General features: G+C 45.8%; 1 protein-coding gene across 2 annotated transcripts in view; it reads left to right on the top strand.

The window, feature by feature from the left end:
- The window catches only part of CAMK1D (calcium/calmodulin dependent protein kinase ID), a 391644-nt gene that overhangs the window by 319198 nt on the left and 50634 nt on the right, over window positions 1-21812 (top strand). For both annotated transcript variants that reach the window (XM_055543599.1, XM_055543598.1), the window contains exons 4-5: window positions 10537-10675; window positions 13601-13727. In XM_055543599.1, the coding sequence (XP_055399574.1) occupies window positions 10537-10675; window positions 13601-13727 (266 nt within the window). The remainder of the gene's footprint in view (window positions 1-10536; window positions 10676-13600; window positions 13728-21812) is intronic.

Consider the following 21812-nt stretch of genomic DNA (forward strand, 5'->3'; position numbering starts at 1 on the left):
TCTTATGCTATAACCATAGTCCACACAACAGGTAGCCACGCCCACAGGCACTTCAAAGCCAAGGCTTTGAAAACTGTAAAACAGTTCTCCTGTCTCCTGGTTGAAAACCCTCCAATGATACTTCATCTGATGTAGCATAAACCCACTGTTTTTAAATCTTAGTTTACCTGGCATCTTTGCCCGTTTGAGCTGCCATAGCAAAGTACCGTAGATTGAGTGGCTTGGAAACAAGAGAAGATTATTCCTCATGGTTCTGGAGCATAGATGTCCCAGGTCAGAGCACCAGCATGGCTGCATTCTGGTGAGAGCTCTCTTGTGGCTTCTCCCGACTTCTCCTTGTGTCCTCATGTAGTGGAAGTAGGGCCAGCTAGGTCCCTGGAGTCTCTGATGAGAGTGCTCATCCCCTTCATGACGGTTCCACCCATGGCCCAATCACCTCCTAAAGGCCCCACCTCCTAATACCATTTCTTTGGGGGTTAGGTCAGCATATGAATTTGTGGGGGGTAGGGACATAAACATTCAACACATAAGGCATGGCCCTATATGACTTAGGCCTTCGTCTTTCTCAACCACGCTACACTGCCCACCAGACTCCACTTCACCATGACTTTGTTTTTGGTCACCAAATGCCCTAAGGCTGGGCTCTCCTAGTCTTAGGACAGCCTCACCCCTTTGCCTGGAAGATCCCCTTGGTCATCATTTGGCTGGCTCTTCCCTGACATGCAATGGGGCCATCTTGAAGCCCATGTTAAAGTGGCCCCACCAGATACTCATCTCAGGCTTGTTTCCATCTCCCCACAGCATTCCAAGCTCTTAATGTTTCACTCCAGTATTCTTGCCTGGGAAGTCCTGTGAACAGAAGAGCCTGGCAGGCTATGGTCCATAGGGTCGCGAAAGAATTGGACATGACTTAGCAACTAAACCACAACAGCACTGTTTCACGTTTATCTGTTTTTTATTTCCTTTTTCTTCCTCCCTCAATGGAACATAAGTCATAGATACTAGGGATTCATTATGGATAAGACATGCTTTGCCCTCTTGGAATACAAAAGTCTAAAAATGATTTGTAGCAGAGTGGCGCCGCGGAAGCGTGCTGGGCCCATAAAAATGATCTGTAATTAACTTATCTTTTTTTGGAATGTGGACAGGTGTTGGAGTTAGAAGAGATCAGCTGTTTTAATCTTGAGCATGCTGATAATTTTTTAAATAAGTCTTTTCATCCTTTTCTTATGAGTAATGCAAAAGTAAAATTTCTTTATCAGAGTCTCAGCAGGCAAGTTTCATAGTCAAAATAAAAACACTTTCACTTCTTTCTTACCCATCGTTTTGGCTCTAACCACACTTTTCCAGGCCAGCCTCGAGGCTGGATGGGAACTGGAGGGTAGGGAAGAGCGGGTGGGGGGGTGGTTCATAGTTGATAAATAGGGAGATAAATAAAAAGTTGTTGCCTCGATGGATGAAAGAATCAGTGCACGCTGCAGAGCTCACTGACTTGGGGCTGGAGGAATGGATTTGCTCTTGTGAGCATATCTGAAGGCAGTAGGAAGCCTGCAGGATCAGAGCTGTAAAAGCAAGTGGACCTCCAGGATGGGGAGGACAGACCTACATTGGAGGATTGTGTGCATACCCTGCAAAAGGACGCTCCTTCCAGTACGTCCCTGCCTCCATGCCCACAGGCACTGATGGCCACACTCTCAGTAGCATCTCTCTCAGAAGGGGGTTCGTTAGGTCACAAGCGGCTTGGAGTTAAGTGCCATCCACTGCAGCCCATACCGTCTCCACTGCCTGGGTTTCAGAAGCCTTCGTGATTTGACCTCATCCTCACCAGTCACATCTTCCAGATAATCAGGCTTCTTTGCATATCTTGTCTGTTCCCACCTCTCTCTTCTTCCTGCCTCTCGTGATCTTCCTCCTAACGCCTTCCTTCAGGAATCAGCTGACGTTTTTCACTCAGTGCTGTGCCAGACTCCCAGAGACAGAGAGGAAATTCCAACATCCCCTTCAGGAACCTTCTCTAACCACAAACCTCTCCCCTCTGGATTGTGCTGTGGTCAGCCAGCCTGGGTCACAATCTGGCAAGTCGTTATTTGCTAGGGGTCTTGATGGTCAACTTGAACTTTGTAGCTCCCCAAATACGGGCGAAACTGCATGCCACGTGTTGGGCTTGTAGACGGCGCTCACTTAACACTTTGTTCATTGACTCTATTTCCCTAAAAATTAATTCAGCAAGAACTCTTTTCATGATCGTTCAAATGACTGGACTCTCCCTGCCCACTGGGCTTTTCTCCACTTGACTAAATACTGCTTCTTCTTTAAGATGGCTCCGATTCACCTTTTCCTGCCTTGTCCCCGGGGTCTCTTCTAAGGTTCTTCTGTGGTCTTCCAGGGTACCCTCACCCCTCAGTCCCAACTCTTCTCTGTCTGTCCTAGTCACTCCCTCTATACACACTGGACCATGTGCCCCTTTGAAACAGGAAAACATATTTTATCAAGTGATACAAGACTATTTGATTAGGTGAATAAAAAAGCATACAAGTAAAGTAGCAAAAATGTTTTCTCCCAGTAAACCTTGAAAAAATATAAAGAAGGGTATACACTTGAAGGGGCTTCCCTGCTGGCTTATTGGTAAGGAATCTACCTGCCAGTGCAGGAGATGTGAGTTTGATCTCTGGGTCAGGAGGAGATGTGAGTTTGATCTCTGGGTCAGGAAGATCTCCTGGAGAAGGAAATGGCAACCCACTCCAGTGTTCTTGTTTGGGAAATCCCATGGACGGAGGAGCCTGGTGGGCTACAGTACGTGGGGTCACCAAGAGTTAGACACAGCTGAGTGACTAAACAATAACAATAATGCATTCAAAGATACACTACACGGATATGGACTGACCTTTATGTTGCTCAATGTATTCATCTGCTGTGGAGTTAGCCACCACAAAATACCACACACCGGGTGACTTGAAACAGCAGGAACTTACTTCCTAACCAATCTGGAGACTCAGGTCCAAGATCAGAGTGTGGGCAGGTTTGGTTTCTCGAAGCCTCTCTCCCTGGTGTGCCGATGGCTGTCTTCTCACAGTGTCCTCACAGGGTCCAGCCTCTGTGTTCATCCCTGGTGTCTCTTCACACTAGACCTGTACTACCTCACTTAACTTGTATTACCTCTTTAAAGGCCCCTTCTCCAAATCCAGTCTCATTCTGAGGTGTACTGGAGTGGTTAGGATTTCAGCATTAAGAAATTGGGATTGGGGGGCACAATTCAGTCCACAACACCCTGATACCTAGAGAGCAAAAGAGCCAGAATCAAAATTCAGCGGCACACAAGGGGTTACACGTCTTTGGTCCATCCCATGGAGAGGCATGTGTTTGTGTTTTAGAAATTTCTGAACAGATTGAGGCTGGGAAGATGTTGTGAAACTGAATTCTGAGAATAAAGATATTTTTATTATTAAAGTGGGATTTGCTGAAGGAGAGAAAGATTGAGGACAGAGGTTTCATGACATAAACCCTTAATCTTCCTGGAGAGGGTGAGAGAGCCCCCCAGGAGCAGAGGGTGGGGGCACCAAAGGTAGATGAAGTCACAAGGATTGGGGAGTGGGGGCAGTGACAGTGGGTGCCCTGTGTGGGAGGAAGCAAGTCCTAGGGGCACGACTGAGGCGACGGCTGATGGTCCCTTTCTTTCTCCTGGCTGGGTGGAAAGAATGTGTATCTCTGTCAGCTGAGCCTTGGGCTTTCACAGTTGAAAAATGCTTTGTTTTCAGCCTCTCAATCACAACCTGCATGTTTCAGGACTGCCTTCCCCTTAGGATTCTATGTAAATAGGGGAAATGGTTCTTAGAAAACACACATTTATAACCAGTCTTGCATTGGGGCACATTAAGGCCATATGGCTCTTGTAACCAAGTCACCTGTGTCTTTAATACTGGTGCTGCCTCATTATGTGACAGTCTTGTGAATTTCAGGGCATGTCTGCTGTAACACTGCTTTTTATCATCCCAGTATCAGCACTGATACTTCTCAGACTCCTGTCTCTAACATTAATAGCACCATGCTATACTGCTTGGCCTTGTTGGGGAAGAAGAAGCTTTCTTCAACCCTCTGAGGGTCCCTGGCTGGACCTGAAGATGAAACTCACAATGACATGTGAATAGGGAAAAAGCAGACACATTTTATTGAATCTTTACATATGTAGCCTACACAAGGCAACTAAGTCCTCAGTAAGTGGCCAGGGCAGAAAGCTTTTATACCTTTTAGGCAAACAATACACTTATGGACAGCAGGCAGTACAAAGGGGTTTGGAATAGGGGCAGTAAATGATGAACTAAGGTGAGAAGGATTAGTTGAACTCAGTTTGTTTGCCAGTTCCACTCTGGGTTGATCAGAGTGTGTCTCCAGTGAAAGGAGAATTTATTTCCTCCCTTTAGATAGGAAAGGGGGAGCTTTTTCCTATTCTTCTTAACTGCCTTCAACTCAAAATAATTTTATGTCTAAGAGGCATATATTGGGGTGACATACTCTGGTTTCCATTGGCCTTTTTCATCTTTTATTAAATCTAACTTCTAGAGTAATAGACTTTTGGAGCCTATTTTTCCACATTAGCACAAATATAAGTTTTGAATGGATGTGTGGATGATATTGTTATAACTTATAACACACGCTGTAATTAGCAGTAAATCTTAAAATAAGAGGATAATATCTACCAAAATCAGGGGCTTCCCAGGTAGCTCAGTGGTAAAGAATCTGCCTGCCAAACAGGAGTTGCAGGAGACTTAGATTCAATCCCTGGGTCAGGAGGATCCCCTGGAGGAGGGCACGGCAACCCACTCCAGTATTCTTGCCTGGAGAATCCCATGGACAGAGGAGTCTGGTAAAGCTATGGTCCACGGGGTTGCAAAAGACCTGGACGTGACTTAGCTACTAAACAACAACAATCTACCAAAATCAGATGGAGAAGTTCAAGTGCGTGTGAAAAGCAGGGCAGTTTGCCTAGTACTCACAATGGATGCATGGAAAACCGACAAAGTTGTGTATAGTACATTACAGAATATATTATGGTCTAGGATCAAAACTTACAGTTTACTTACTTGATCCAGCAATTTTGAAACTGTGTTTCTTGACTATTTTTTAATTTGAAGAGATCTGCATTACTTAAAATTTTGCTAGTAAATGTTATTGAGATCATTGTTGTTTAGTAGCTCAGTCACACCTGATTCTTTTGTGACCCCATGGACTGTAGCCCACCAGGCTCCTCTGTCCATAGGATTTCCCAGGCAAGAATACTAGAGTGGGTTGCCCTTTCCTGCTCCAGGGGATCTTCCTGACCCAGGGTTTGAATCCGTGTCTCCTACATTGGCAGGAACATTCTTTACCATTGCGCCTCCCAGGAAGCCCATTGAGATCATTACATCCAGCTAATTGGTATTTGAGTAGTTAAGATTCACATAGTGATAGCAGTGTATAATAGGCACGGAGGTCAGAGGCTGAGCAAACCCAAGTTCACTGCAGACAAGTTGTTCTAAATAAATGTCCAAGTTCAACTGAGAGGATAGAGAATTTTCAAACCATATCCCCTGTCTTCTGTTCCTTTAGTTTTTGGTAGCCAGTTTTCTTATATACTTCAGTTCAGTTCAGTCGCTCAGTTGTGTCCAACTCTTTGCGACCCCATGAATCGCAGCACACCAGGCCTCCCTGTCCATCACCAACTCCCAGAGTTCACTGAGACTCGCGTCCATCGAGTCAGTGATGCCATCCAGCCATCTCATCCTCTGTCATCCCCTTCTCCTCCTGCCCCCAATCCTTCCCAGCATCAGAGTCTTTTCCAATGAGTCAACTCTTCACGTGAGGTGGCCAAAGTATTGGAGTTTCAGCTTTAGCATCAGTCCTTCCAATGAACACCTAGGACTGATCTCCTTTAGGATAGCCTGGTTGGATCTCCTTGCAGTCCAAGGGACTCTCAAGAGTCTTCTCCAACACCACAGTTCAAAAGCATCAATTCTTCAGCGCTCAGCTTTCTTCACGGTCCAACTCTCACATCCATATATGACCGCTGCAAAAATCATAGCCTTGACTAGATGGGCCTTTGTTGGCAAAGTAATGTCTCTGCTTTTGAATATGCTATCTAGGTTGGTCATAACTTTCCTTCCAAGGAGTAAGCGTCTTTTAATTTCTTTTAATTTCGTGGCTGCAATCACCATCTGCAGTGATTTTGGAGCCCAAAAAATAAAGTCTGACACTGTTTCCACTGTTTCCCCATCTATTTGCCATGAAGTGAGGGGACCAGATGCCGTGATCTTTGTTTTCTGAATGTTGAGCTTTAAGCCAACTTTTTCACTGTCCTCTTTCACTTTCATCAAGAGGCTTTTTAGTTCCTCTTCACTTTCTGCCATAAGGGTGGTGTCATCTGCATATCTGAAGTTATTGATATTTCTCCCAGCAATCTTGATTCCAGCTTGTGCTTCTTCCAGCCTAGCGTTTCTCATGATGTACTCTGCATAGAAGTTAAATAAGCAGGGTGACAATATACAGCCTTGTCGTACTCCTTTTCCTATTTGGAACCAGTCTTTTGTTCCATGTCCAGTTCTAACTGTTGCTTCCTGACCTGCATACAGATTTCTCAAGAGGCAGGTCAGGTGGTCTGGTATTCCCATCTCTTTCAGAATTTTCCACAGTTTGTTGTGATCCACACAGTCAAAGGCTTTGGCATAGTCAATAAAGCAGAAATAGATGTTTTTCTGGAACTCTCTTGCTTTTTCCATGATCCAGCAGATGTTGGCAATTTGATCTCTGGTTCCTCTGCCTTTTTTAAAACCAGCTTGAACATCTGGAAGTTCACAGTTCATGTATTGCTGAAGCCTGGCTTGGAGAGTTTTGAGCATTACTTTACTAGCGTGTGAGATGAGTGCAATTGTGTGGTAGTTTGAGCATTCTTTGGCATTGCCTTTCTTTGGGATTGGAATGAAAACTGACCTTTTCCAGTCCTATGGCCACTGCTGAGTTTTCCAAATTTGCTGGCATATTGGGTGCAGCACTTTCACAATATCATCTTTCAGGATTTGAAATAGCTTACATCTTCCTAAAGCTGAACCTCTCTCCCGTGGCTACCGTTAAGTAATTTTATTTATTGCCCTGTTGTTATGGTCCTGCTCCTTTTCTCCAATCACCTGACCTCATCCTTCTAATTGCATTCTGGTGCTTTGCAAGTTTTCCTTGGGGAACTCCATTTCTAATGAGGACCTTTAAACCACACACATTGGAAGCTCGCTGTAGAAGAATATTGACTCAAGAAAACCACCTGTCAGCTCAGCAGCTGACCACCCAACCTTCATTCATCCTGCCAGCTGGAAAATGAGACATGCCCCTCAGTACAATTCTAAATTTATTTCCTTACCAGTGATTCTGGGATTCTGGTTGTTCACAAGTGATTTTGAAAATGATTGGGTGTCTTAGCTCAGGCTGTCATAACAGAATACCAGCGACTGGGCAGCTTAAAAGACAGAGATGTATTTCTCACGGTCCTGGAGTCTAGGATGTCTAAGACCAAGGTGCTGGTTTGATTCCATTTAAGGGCACTGTTCCTGGCTTACAGATGGCTGCCTTCTTGCTGTGTCTTTATGGTGTCCCTTATTCTTTTCATGAACACACTGATTCCATAATCAGGGCTGCTCTCTCATGACCTCAACTAAATCTAATTACCTCCCTACATTCCCACCCCCAGATGCCATCATGTGGGTGTTTAGAGCTTCAGCTTATGAACTGGGGGAGCTCAAACATTCAGTCTGTCAGAATGGCCTTTTTGAAATGTATGCTTGAGGAGATTTTTGCAAAGTATAAAAACTTACAAACTTTAAAGTATTTTTATCAGTATTGTTACATGTTTTATTGGCAAGTTTTAAAACTTTTTCCCTGTTCCTTGGTTTCTAAGGAAACCACATTCTTTCTGAGCACTGTTCAGAAAAATAAATCCCTGGTGCAATTTGGAATTTAAGAAGTGAAATATTAAATGGGCAGAAAATTGAGACCCTGAGCCTACTGAGCACAGGAGTATCTTACTCTTCAATTCTGAGGCTTCGCATCATGCTTTTTAAATTTCATTTATTTTTGGCCGTACTGGGTCTTAGTTGTGGTGCATGGGATCGGTGCTGGGACACATGGAGGCTTTTCGTTGTGAGTGAACTCTTAGTTGTGGCATGTAGGATCTAGTTCCCTGACCAGGGATCAAACCTGGGCCCCCTGCACTGGGAGCACAAAATCTTAGTCACTGACCACTAGGGAAGTCCCTGCTTCAGATCTTATTGCATTGCTGAACTATCACAGAGAAAATATTATTCAATAGCTATTAATACCTTACATCCCATTGCGGAAAAGAGGACTTTGAGAGACTAGAAAGCAGGAAAGATCAGTTTGGAGGGAGGGAAGAGATCTGGCAAATTACAGGTTATGGGGTGCTAAGGGTGGGGAGCATTGTTGCCTAAGGCCTTCAGGCCCCTTGCGGAGCATGTGCGTAGCAGCCCAGTGGTAGAACACTAGCTCAGCACCCTTACTGAAGGTGAGCTGATGTAGGGGGTGAGGAGGGGCACAGTCAAGATAGGCTTTTCCTCCTGTACCGCTAATGACGCCTTGATTGGCACCAGCTGCACAGAGTGGCTGGCACCTAGTGGGCGCCCAGTACACGTAGAATGAGTGATGAATAAATGATCTAGTGAAGTGAAGTGAATTGCCTCCAGGTGAATGCACCCAAGTTTACCCTAACCCTAGCAGCAATACATCTCCTGTGATACATTCTTGTGTAGAGTTTTTGCATTGAAGCTCACTGGGAAGAAGAGTCTGGGAAAAAGGAAGAGTGGTGAGAACTTGATGTGAGTTGCTGAGATGGGATGTGAATGTCCTGGGATTCGGGTTTCCCCAAGGATGGATCGTTTAGACAGTGCAGTTGTCCAGCTGTACTTACTCCCCTCTTGTTTCTGTTTCTTTTCACTCTTTGAATTGCTTTTTTATTTTTCCAGAGCGTCTTTCTTCTTTTATCTAGATTGCTCAGTTTGCTTTGGAAATGAGACATTATCCAAGCTCAATATGGCTCAGACTGATTATAAGTAATGGGAGAGACTCATACACAGGCCTTTTATAGCTGCAATTTTGTTTTATTAGTTCTTTAAAAAAGAACATTTCAGTGGCTCAGTTATTGAACATTAATTGCCTTGACTTGCGGAAAATGAATCATAGCTTCATGTGTTGGTGTATGTGTGTGTTACTGCTGGGGCCTGTCTTTTAAAGATATAAAAGTTTTTTGTGAAACTTTCGTGATTTTGGTATTTCAAATATATCTTTTTCATTTTATTTTTGGGAAATTTGTTTTTCTTTTATTAAAATAGTGCTAATAAATCCCTTGAAGCTAATTTCCAAAATGGCTTCATTATTTGAACAAAACACTTTTTCTTTGAGAATCCCATAGTCTAAGAATTTGAAGGCAGAGGTGTTAGTTGAATTGTTTCTGTTCAGGATTTTGCAGTTCTGTTACTTTGTGAAACCCAGAGCAGCATCAAATATCAGAGCTGAAAAGGACTCTGGAGGTTGTCCACCAGGGCCTTTTGACTTTTGGTGACCTAGGTCCCCTTTCGATAAATACCAAAAAAATGGTTAATGCAGTCTGAAACTCAAAGCAAATTAAAATGGAATAGTCTCTCCCCCAAACCAAATTAAAACAATACACTGGAGTGTCGTTCTTCTATCTTTTTGTAATTCAAAAGTGGCTTTGACGTTCTGATGCATCTGAGGGAATGATTGACTAGATTAACTCCCTTATTTCATAGATGGAAAGACTGAGGTCCAAAGGTTCCCAGAGTCTTCATCTTCTCAGCATCTTAAGAGCAGATCCGGGTCAAGAACCCGGACATCCTGTTGGCTGCTTGCTGTTTTGCCCACAAACACCGCATCCCACCACCCAGATCTTTAAGGCTACAGTCACATGTAAGGGGGGCCCCTCCCCAGTGTTGTCTCCCTGTCACTGATGATTCTGGAAGGTTATTCTGACTTAATGTCCCAGCGGGATGGAGCAAAGGCCAAGAGAGACTTCTCAGGCCTGCCTAGTCCACAGGTCCTAGTGTGTTTTTATTCACTTTCTTTCCTTCTAGACCATCTGTACCATCATGACATAGAAACACTTCCCTGGTATAACTTCTGGGGAATAAGGAGACAACATTTAAATCTGAAAATAGATTCATTTTTGAAATAAAATTTTAGTCTTTCACCATATTGATACATCTTATTGATAGTTTTCCCTGAACAATTCAACATGTCTTTTTAAATGTATACTGATTTGGGGACTTCCCTGGTGGTCCAATGGCTAAGACTCTACAGTCCCCATGCAGGGGGCCCAGGTTTGATTCCTGGTCAGGGAAGTAGGTCCCACATGCCACAAGATTGAAGATCCTGTGTGCTGCAACTGAGACCCTGTCAAAGAGATAAAGATTTTTTAAAATAAATAAAATAAATAAAACATTAAAAAAATAAACTTATACTGATTTGTTCTTTGTCTTTTTTTAACAGAGTGTCTGGTGGAGAGCTGTTTGACCGGATAGTGGAGAAAGGATTTTACACAGAGAAAGACGCTAGCACTCTGATCCGCCAGGTCTTGGATGCGGTCTACTATCTCCATAGAATGGGTATTGTCCACAGAGACCTCAAGGTGAGGCCATCACTTAGCAACATTCTCCAACTGCTTTCCAACCCACAATGCACTGTCAGGAGAGGATCGGCTCCAGAGGAGGGATGAGGTTACCTTGGTTTGGAATAGGGGTGGAATGAATGGTGGGCTTTGCCTACTGTTAGTTGTCAGGGCCTTTGGGACCCAGAAGTGGCTTGAAAGATGATGGAGATCAATGGGGCTGGCCATTGTTTGAGACATTTAATAACCATTTTGCACTTCCCTGGTGGCTCAAATGGTAAAAGCGTCTGTCTACAATGCGGGAGACCCAGGTTCGATCCCTGGGTTGGGAAGATCCCCTGGAGAAGGAAATGGCAATCCACTCCAGGACTGTTGCCTGGAAAATCCCATGGACAGAGGAGCCTGGTAGGCTACAGCCCGTGGGGTCACAAAGAGTCGGACGTGACTGAGCGACTTCACTTTCACTTTCATGCACCAAAAGGGCCATGGGAGAGGTAGGTGGTGTATTGGTTCAAGCTTGTCTAAAGGGTAATTTAGACAAAAAGATTAGAGCACAACTTAGGATACTACTCAGCCCCCACACATGAACATACCTCTTTCTCCCTTCAGAAAGGCATTCCTGTGTCTTCTTGCCCCGGGAAGCTACTGAAGATCCTCAGTTGCCCTTTTTTCAAACCAAGAGAAGTGTCCTTGCTGCCTCCTCCTGTTGGGGAGGGGCTGCACTGTTGGCCTTTGGAGCTGGATCACTCTTTGTTGGGGGAGGTTGTCCCATGCACGGAGACATGTTTAGCAGCATCCCTGGTCCCTGCCCATGAGACGCCTGTACCACTCCTGAAGTTTAGACCACCAGAAATGTCTCTCGGCATTGCCAGGTGTTCCCTCGGGAGGTGAAAGATATCATTGGATTAGGAGTATGATTATATGTAACATGAACTCTACAGGAAATGTTGATTCAGATCTTTTAAACACCTACATGAACAAGGGTTGGAATTGACATCCCAAGTCATGTGTTGGCCACCAGTTGTCTTGCAAACATTCCATAAAATGCAGAAAAAATAATCTTTTAGGTGAGTCCTGGGCCTTGTAGGACCACAGGCAGGATTGTAAAATCCCCTCTGTCCCCCCATCACCCACAGCCCTCCTTCTGCCAGACAGGGGCCTCCACCCACATTATCCCTGAGCCCATCTTCTCTCCCACTCTCTTCTCTGTTCCCCCTACTTCCCCCTCCATCCTGAAAAGTCTTGCTGTCTTTACTAAATCTCGAGACAAGTAAAAGTATTGACCTAACCTGAGGATGACCAGCTGATTGAATCCTCGTCAATAGTTGCCCTTCAGAAAAGCCATTTATTGATCCAAATGCATCTCCTGTAGGAATAAGGTGTAAGGAGAGATTCTGGGCTCTTCGACCATCTCCTGCCTGGGTGCAGCCTTGTCTGGGAGCATGAGATCCTTGACAGCTGTAGAAGCACTGTCAGGGATAGAAAGTTTTAAAATCAGAAACTTAAAAAAAAAAAAATCTCTCTGCCCCTATGATTGGATTCTTAACTCTTCACCAAATGCTAATCCCTAAGCATTCAGAGAAGCCACGTGCACTGTTTGGTTAGATTGTTTCCCTCTGCTTTCTGAGCATTATTGTTTCCACTATTGATTGGTCCATTTTATTCTAGTTTAAAACTCACTGGAAACATCCACAAACATGCATTTGATTTTCTTCTAAACTCATGCTTTGTCCACAGGATTCATGTCCCTGTGGTTGATAAATGCTGTTCCTTTTTATCTTGTTATTTTGGGTGAAGGGTAGTATTTTGGGGGGATTCTGTTAAAGGAAAAATAAATTGGTTCTGACACATGTTCAAATGGTAAGGAATGTTTTATTCAAGACTCCTGCAAGAGGGACATCACATTAGGGGAGAGAGTTGGGCTCCACTTCAGGTTCAGCAAGGACACATGAGGATATATAACCGTTGAGCAGAGCGAAGGGTCATGGATGGAAAATTACTAAGAGATGGCAAGGGTAGAGGGGTTCTCGCTCAACAGCTCTTTAGGGCTGCATAAGCCCCTCTCCCATTTTTTGCCAGGAACAACCAAGTTCCCCAGTTTTCCAGAAGATGCCATGCAGAGGAGGTTTCATCGTCTCCCAGTTTGCCCCAGGGTTGTCACCCTTAAGCCCCTCCCATGTAGATACCACGAAGGTGCCACTGACGTGCAGATCTGGAGTGGAGACAAAGTTATAATCAAACCTTTGCTGCATGTGGGGAATTACTGCTTCCTGAACTCTGACATTTACAGTCGGGGAAGCACAGGAGGAGCCATCACTCCTGTTATACAGAAACACAAGCAGAGGCTTCGAGTTCTTGAGGACGCGTGGCTAGAAAGTTCTGGATCCTCCATGTCAATGCATTCCAGAATGACCTCCCTCTGCTTCCCAGGGAGCAGAGTGTGCAGGCGTCAGCTGGCTCAGGAAAGAGGGGTGTGCAATGCATGTGCAGAGCTGCACGACTCAGGAGGGTTCCGAGATCCAGGAGAGAGACCCTTAGGTCAGAGGCAGGCTGCTGATAAGGGTCAGAAAAAAAGAAACCACAGAACACCTGTAAAAGTAACATTCTTTCTGGGAACCTCCTTTCCCCTAACCCAGCAAATGAATTGACATGTCTGGAAGGCATCTGCTTTCTAGTTGCTTCAGTATATGCTTCAGTTTTTTTAATTAGAGAAAATACTAATAAGGGAAATGGACTCACATTTCTTGAAAATCCATAAATGCCCCAATACTAGGTAAGGCCCCCACATTGCTTTCATTAAACACTGCTTTTCTTAGGGTATTTACTGTGTCTAAAGCTCAAGTCTGTCCTCCATTGTCATTAAGTTTTGGTGAGTTGGTGAGGCTCCCACAATTAACCCAGCTATCAACATAGTTTGTACATTTTTTTTTCTACTTTTCTTTCTAGCCTGAGAACCTGTTGTACTACAGTCAAGATGAGGAGTCCAAAATCATGATCAGCGACTTCGGATTGTCCAAAATGGAAGGCAAAGGAGACGTGATGTCCACAGCGTGTGGGACCCCAGGCTATGTCGGTAAGGACTTTGCGTGTGTATTTTCCCATTTGTCAGCCTGATCGCTTGTCTTTAGCATTCGAACCTGGCACCTGCCTTCGTTTCCCTTGAGGGAGTAATAAAAAGATTGAGAGACACTGGAACAAGCTTCAAGGGATGTGGTTTCCCCTGAAACCCTCCCCTGAAATCCTGTTTGATTTGGGTGTGGGCCTGCGTGGAGGCCAGGAATTGATTTGGGTGAGTTCCCCGTTTCTAAGACCAGAAATACAGCACATGTATCTGTTTTCAAATATTTGCAGTGACACGTTGAGACAGCAGTAGGGTGCAGACACATGCGAAACGTTTAAATGCTGAGGTAGGCACAGGTAGAAAGAAAAGATTGATCAGAGGAGTCTGGTTCAAACCTTGACCAAGTCACTCTCTTGGGCTCTCTGCCAATCCTGACCTGTCCTGGAGAAGCCAAGAATTAAAAATTTTTCCTACAATCAGAACCCCAGATCCTTTGTCCCAAACACAGCAGAATGCAGAAAAGGTTGTGGCAGATCTGAGCACTCAAATACTGAGAATCCTCTTCCGTCTTCTGGGGGCCTGGAGAAAGGCCACTGGAGCTGTGGATGAAGTTAGACTTCATGTACAGGACTGTATTCATTCCTCCAGCAAATGTACACTCAGGTGCCTGCTGTGTGCTCGATGCTGTCCTAGGCACTGGGGTGAAGACCGTGAATATAGATCGGGCACCTGCCCTCATGGAGCTGACGTTTTAGTTGGGAGGGACAGACAGCAAAGAAACAGGTGAAGAGGCGTTTCAGACCTTGCATGCTATGAAGAAGATATAAACAGGGGTATGGGACAGAGTGACAAGTGTGAGGAAGAGTTGGAATGGCTAAGGGGACAGGAGGAGACCTGGGCATTGGCCTTCATGACGAGAAGCAGCCCCAGCCATGGGAAGGTTAGGAGACGGTGTTCCGAGTGGAGGCATCAGCTGGTGCTGCAGAGAGAGTACAAGCCAGGAAGGGCTAAGAGCCAGAGAAACAGAAATTGGTAAAGACTTTTGGGAACCAGAGACCAAAGCTGAATGCTCATCATACAAACCATGATGGCTTTTCCTAGTGATAACAGTAAACCTGCCCTTAAGGAGGAGAGGTGAAGTTATATGACCAGTGCCGTGTGACCTTCCCTTATATGAGGGGAGCAGGCCTCATTTAGAACGAGTGTGGGGCCCCGAGCATTGTGGGAAACTCCAAATGACCTTGGAGGCCCTTCAGGTGCTTGCATGATAATGGGCGTTAAGTCATCCCTGTTCATGTCACAACCTGTGCACTCTTAAAGGAACTTGGGGAGAAAATTACAGACTTGAGGGGAATAGAGAAAGAAAATGAGGGGAATAGAAAGAAGCGACAGATTTGGGAGAAGATCACGATGGTATAAATGTGGGAGGGGAGGAAAAGACGTGCTCAGCACCTCTTAGCTCTTGACTGTCCCTGGGTTTTGTCCCTGGGTTGTGCATTTGCATTGGACAGAGAAGGGAGAATGTTCTGATCCTCTTGGAGGAGGCAGCACATCTGATGGGGGTGCATGGGAGGGTAAGTTGTCCCTGCTCTAGGATAGAAAAGTGATAGTTTCAGGAAGAGCCTGGACCCCACCAGGAGAACTCAGAATGGTGGCTGTGGTGTGAGATGCGTGGGGAGACACACGTGTATGCCTGGGGGGGTGCCATGGGTGGAAATGTGGGTGTGTGTGATGTGTGAGTGTGCACGGTGTGTGTGTGATGTGTGTGTGTAGGATTTCTGCAGTTTAGTCCAAGCCACCAAGCAAGCAGCAAGTAACAACGGATGAGACAAGCTATTCTCATTTCTCTTAAAAGACAGGGAGGGGAAAGCCTGCTCCTGTGCTGCACCATAGGCACCAGCAGATGGACGCCTGTGAGGCCATGGGGTCCAGCCTCCTGGCCGGAATGGCCTTGCTGTGTCCCACTGCGGATGCTGTAGCCGCCCAGCTCCCCTTCGGGACAGCGGGTTCAGATGTCCTGACACAGAATGTGCATATCTGCATATGGGTCACATCGTTCACATATTTGGCTCTGATGTTGGAAAGCTCTAGCACTTTCTAAATCGATTTCTGCTTTTTTGCATTTGGCAGAGCTGGTGGAACGGCCGTCTCTTTGGGTTTCTAAGTGGCTGCTATCCGAGCGGTCTGGTTCTGTTTAGACGTCAGATGCTGAAGGGGCTGGGAACTGGGACTGGCATTTGGATGTGGCCTCTGCTCTTATCATCCTACATGGTGGCAAGTGGAGCCATCAGGGAATTCTGTCATCAGACACAGGTTTGCTTTGAGTGAGGAGAGAGAGGAGGGCGACCGTGGGAATGGAGTATTTCTGCTTGTTCATATTTATTAAGCACCAAGACTGCTGAGAGACCTCTTAGAGCAAAGAAGGCGCAACATCGGGGAGCTTGTGTCTCTGTAGACATGCCTTGGGCAGTGAGCAGCTGAGCTCAGGCTGTTTCTCCTCCACAGTCTGTGTGGCACGCTCCTATTTGACCATCAAAGCCCAGCTTACATAACCCTCTTCTGATTGCTATCCCAACACCCATCGTCTCCTTTGTCATCTTAGTTCTTTTCCTTTTCTCATCATGGCCCTGATCACGTTGCATCTGGGCCCATCTTTATTCGTGTCTCGCCCGTGCTCCAGTAGAGCAGGGGCTGTGCTTTCTGATCTTTGCACAGACGCATGTTGAATAAACACCTAAGCTTATGAACATTAGTGATTTTTCTTCTCTGTTCCCCTGCCATTCATTCAGGGTGCATTTATTGAATTCCTGTTACGTGTCATGCACAGTAGTGTGGTGTTAGGAATACAAATATGGGTTAGATAGACAGAGTCTCTGATCTCAAAATGTTCACAGTGTCGTGAGAGACAGCGGGCTAACAGGTGAATTGAATCACATTATGCATCATTCTAGGATTATTTATTTAGTGCCTACCTTCTGTTCTAGGCACTAGGGATGTATCCATAGAAAGAAAAAAGAAATATAAAAATCCTCAACCTCTTGGCACTTATGTTTGAGATAGAGACAGACTATAGGCTAATAGATGTATTAATTAATATCTTAGATGGTTATGGGTGCTGTGCAGAAAAATAAAGCAGGAAAGAGAATAGGAAGTGTCTGTGTGTGTGTGTGTGTGTGTGTGTGTGTGTCTGAGCAGGAAAGAGAACAGGAAATGTCTCTGGTTATGTAGAGAGAGTGGAGATAATTCTCAGCCTTAAAGAAAAAGTGTTCATCATCCATCACAAAGGCACCGGTTATCACTTTTATACCATCTAGTGACTTTGCTTTTTAAACGAATGGACAACAATGTACAGTTTTTACTATGTGGCCACTGGTTTAAAAGATGCTGACTTTGCTTTTTCATTCAGTTTTGTGGGAGAAAGGCACTTGTATGCAAGGTCAGTCCTGCTTTCTCAGAATGATGCTAAATGTGGCTAACAATGTAGGTACAGAACTGTGGTTAGTTGTATATTTGTGATTTTTATCACTCTGTTTGTTCATGATAAACAGATGCTGTGGTAAACTGTGATAGACAGTTTATCCCTTGTGATAAACTCCAAGGGATCTTCCCAACCCAGGGATCGAACCTGGGTCTCCCACATGGCAGGCAGATTCTTTACCATCTGAGCCACCAGGGAAGTTCCTGTATCTCTGTTCAGTGACACTTTATTTAATATTATTATTGATTCACTAATGTTGAATTCAGGCCAACAGCACTGTAACTCCTGCCTAAATGAAGTTTATCGAATACACGCTTTCTCTCTAAGGCACACCCAGCCTTCTCGGGCTTGGGAGCCCTGGACAGCACCTTGGCCCTGACACGTGAGGGCTGTTTTTAATAGTGAAGTCAATGGAAGGCACAAAAATGAGGGAAAATGTGGCAGTAAGTGGGCCATGAAAACCATGCTGCTGACAGTGTGAGAGATGAAACAAGACGACAGAGTGTTGCTGCGTGTGCCCTGGCTGGGAGCGAGCGCCGCGGGCAACTCCAGGTTCTGGCCACTCTGGGCAGGTCAACAGGTAAACACAAAAGCATCCCAAGTATTGATCTGGGGGCTGCAAATGGATTTTAGCAAGTAGGCAAATTCAGATACGGAATCTATAAGTAGTGAGGATGGATGTTAGTTGGGAACTGACAGCTTCTGATGTTTTATTTGTTCGTTTTGTGGGGGGTTGGTTGTGCTGTACCTCTTGTGGGATCTTAATTCCCCGGCCAGGGATTGAACCAGCACCCCCTGCAGTGAAAGCTTGGGAGTCCTAACCACTAGATCACCAGGGAAGTTCCCTCTGATGCATTTTAAAGCTGTGAACCTGAATGGAATCTGCAAGGGGCAGGTGTGGAGGGGCAGGGAGCGGTGAGCAGGTGTAGAAGGAGGAGGGAATGGTCCCCGGGTTGAGTCCTGGGGACTTGGAGGGACAGAGAAGGGACAGAGGTGAAGTGGGAAGAGAAGCGAGGGAGTGTCCAGGAAGGACGAAGTGCCCTGTATCAGTGGTGGCTGTTGATTCAGGTAACATGAAGATTGAGGAGTGGGGACCACTGTTTGGGGGAGCTTGAATGATGGCTTAATTGAATAATCAGGTATTTCTGTGGGAACCTGGTAGTCAGAGTAATGCTGGAGAGAAGAGAGCTGTCAACCCTGGGAATGGACACTGCCCTGTCCACCTGTCCCCCTCCACCCAGTAGTCTGATGGGGACACCGTTTGGGACCTTGGACACAGAGGCCGTAACCATGGCCTCCTTTTTGCCCCAGCCGTTTTTTATTTGAACAGGGCAGGGCCAATGGGCATTTCCGGGAGAGAAGGAAGAGAGGACCGTTCTCCTGCTGCCCATCCTGGGGGTCCTGATCGCCCCCAGGCCTGAGCCAGGAGCAGAGGCCGGCTGTCGGCTTTAGTGCAGAAGCCTTCCCAGTCGTGCTGGTTTCAGTCGGCAGGTGCAGTTGTTCTGTCAGTTATCACCTAAATGAATCTGCAACTGAATAGTTTTACCAATGTCATTACTTCAATTTAAATGAGTTCCCTAATAATGAAGTAATATTGGGAAAATGGCTGTTTAGCTCACATATCCCAATACACATGGTACCTTGGGAGAAAGCAAAAGAATCTGAGCCCTTTGAACTTCACCCTTGACCCTTAGCAGTTGCGAAGGGTCCTTGTTGTTGTTCAGTCACTAAGTCGAGTCTGACCCTTTGCAACCCCATGGACCCTGCCAGGCTCCTCTGTCCATGGGATTTTCCAGGCAAGAATAGTGGAGTGGGTAGCCCTTTCCTCCTCCAGAGGATCTTCCAGACCCAGAGATGGAACCCGAGTCTTCTGCACTGGCAGGCAGATTCTTTACCGCTGAGTTACCAGGGAAGCCACGAGGTCCTTACACAGCCTGTATAAGGAACCTGGGCCTGGGCTGGGTGTCAGGTCACTGGTGACAGGATTGCGGGCATCTCCATATTGGTGTTCTGGTGTATTGTGTTCCTACTGCAGGCAGCCCCTAGGGCTCTGTAGACACCTGGGGCTGCTCCAGTACATGATGGCCAGTGGGCAACATGGACCCATATAAGGGATCATGTTTGCAGTATCTAGTAACTGACATTTCAGAAGCAACCTCATAGTATGGGTGAGAGGGGGGCTGGGCGAGGGCTAGAACCACAAGGGAGGAGACTTATAGAGGAGGCAGGATTTGAAGGCAGGGTAGAAGCTGGGCCAAGATGAAGGGAGTGATGGATGCAGGCAAGCAGGAGAACAAAGGTCCAGGGTTGTGAATGACTTCAGGTACACGGTCTGGGGGATGAGCAGACTGACTTGGCTTGGAGGGCGGACCTGCATTAACAAGTCCTTGGAGAGAATTTAGGAGAAACATCAGGCTGTCTGGTGGCAATCAGCTCCTCGGGTAACAAGGTGACCGTCAGTATGGTGCTGACCTGGAGTTGGAATCCATTTAATTGAGCCAAATGTAACAATCCCCTTGGCACTGCCAGTAAGACATAAAATCAGAGCTGAAAAGTTTGTAACATTACTTATGCGACTTGCTCTGCTGCATTAATTAAAATACCAACGAGCTCTCCTGAATCACTAAACAGAAACAATAAGTCACGGAAAGCGTTCATATCAGTCATGTAATTGATAAGAGACTAGAGATGACAAATATACCTCTGTTTAGTAGGGAAAAGCCTATGTTTGACTTCTAGATAATTGCTATTTGCACACTGGTGTGATTTCTCAGATTCTATGGGGAAAATTCTACTGGAAAATTAAGTTCTTTTAAAAAAACTTTGAACCTTTGTCTCTGAATTAAGTGACGAAGTGCCTCACCAGAGGGCCAGCCTGTGCTCTGACTGATTCTTCCAGAGAACAATCTTTCTTTTTCAGAGATTGCAAGCTTCGTTTTCAAAAGGGCAAAAAGGCAGGGGTGGTGCTCGGTGGCTCTCTCTGATGTTTGCCTTTGAGCTCCATGAGACTTTCTTTTTCCATCGAGCTGTTTGAGTGATGATCCCTCACTTTGCAGTCTTCCATTTGGAATACATACCAGGAACCACTTTTTCATTATTGGATGTTCCTCAGAAATAAGGAGAGAAGCCTTTCTGTCTGAGCTGTCATTGTGTTTATAAGCAGAACTGTATCTTGGTCCTTTAGAAGGTGCCTTACTGTGACGTTACTTAAACTGTGAAGAAGGAGGCATTCCAGTCTCTTCTCGTAATTTCGTTGCCTGCAGAGACATTGCTAAAGACTTTGGTCTATCCCTGGCTTAACATGTCTGAAATCGTTTAGACAAGTTTCGCGTGTTCCCCTCTAAATGGAAATGGAGAACAGTTGATCAGCATTCTTGGCATATTTTTTCACTGTTAGAGAAATTTTTTTTAATTCATGAGATCATTGCATTGTGAAAACTTGATAAGGAGCTTGGGGTTTGGATGAAATCTTGGAAACTGGGGATTCCAGGAACCAGGGTTTCATGTTGGGATGAAAACCTGCTCTCAAAGCTGCCCAGCCTGTAGCTGGTGGCCATCACAACAGGGGGTCTTGAATGTGAGATTCTATCTCTGCCACTGGTTACTTGTAAGGAAGACCTGCTGCTGCTAAGTCACTTAAGTCGTGTCTGACTCTGTGTGACCCCAGAGACAGCAGCCTACCAGGCTCCCCCGTCCCTGGGATTCTCCAGGCAAGAACACTGGAGTGGGTTGCCATTTCCTTCTCCAATGCATGGGAGTGAAAAGTGAAAGTGAAGTTGCTCAGTCGTGTGTGACTCTTAGCGACCCCATGGACTGCAGCCCACCAGGCTCCCCCGTCCCTGGGATTCTCCAGGCAAGAACACTGGAGTGGGTTGCCATTTCCTTCTCCAATGCATGGGAGTGAAAAGTGAAAGTGAAGTTGCTCAGTCGTGTGTGACTCTTAGCGACCCCATGGACTGCAACCCACCAGGCTCCTCCGTCCATGGGATTTTCCAGGCAAGGGTACTGGAGTGGGGTGCCATTGCCTTCTCCAAGGAAGGCCTGAGCCATCCCTTGGGTTCTCAGTTTCTTGTTTGAAAATAAACCTGCTGAACTGATTATCAAATCAGGTCCCACTGCTCTCCACTTACAAAAATGATACTCATGTTGATAGAAAGGAAAGGTACCTCTAATCAGAACACCAGCAATCTGGGGAGATGGTGGACTCAGGGTCCCCACAAAACCACCTCCCAAGATCCTGCTCTGCCATGAAAGCTTTTAAGGGAAACAGGGAAGTCATCTTGTGAATCACTGAGGCAGGGGCCAGTCATCGCCCTCCCCCACTGCATACACACTTGGGTGCCGGCTGGTCCACTCCTCCTGGTCTTTCTTCAGATGTTATCTTGTTCACGCAGTTTGTTGGCAAGATTGCTGAAGAGAAGTTAGGGAAGAGATCTGGTCCTCTGTCAGTTCCTTAGTCTTCGTTTCTGCTCTTTGATCTGTGAAAGAACCAGCAAGGTAGGCAAAGGATTATGTGAACAAAAGATTAGTAAGGTGTGCCAGGGCCGGAGATGAATACAGCATGGGGGCGCCTGGTTTAAGGTTAGTGGTGAGGCGAGACAGAAGGGCCACCTGCAGAG

The sequence above is a fragment of the Bubalus kerabau genome, chromosome 13 (assembly GCF_029407905.1).
Source record: "Bubalus kerabau isolate K-KA32 ecotype Philippines breed swamp buffalo chromosome 13, PCC_UOA_SB_1v2, whole genome shotgun sequence".
In the NCBI taxonomy this organism is placed as follows: domain Eukaryota; kingdom Metazoa; phylum Chordata; class Mammalia; order Artiodactyla; family Bovidae; genus Bubalus; species Bubalus kerabau.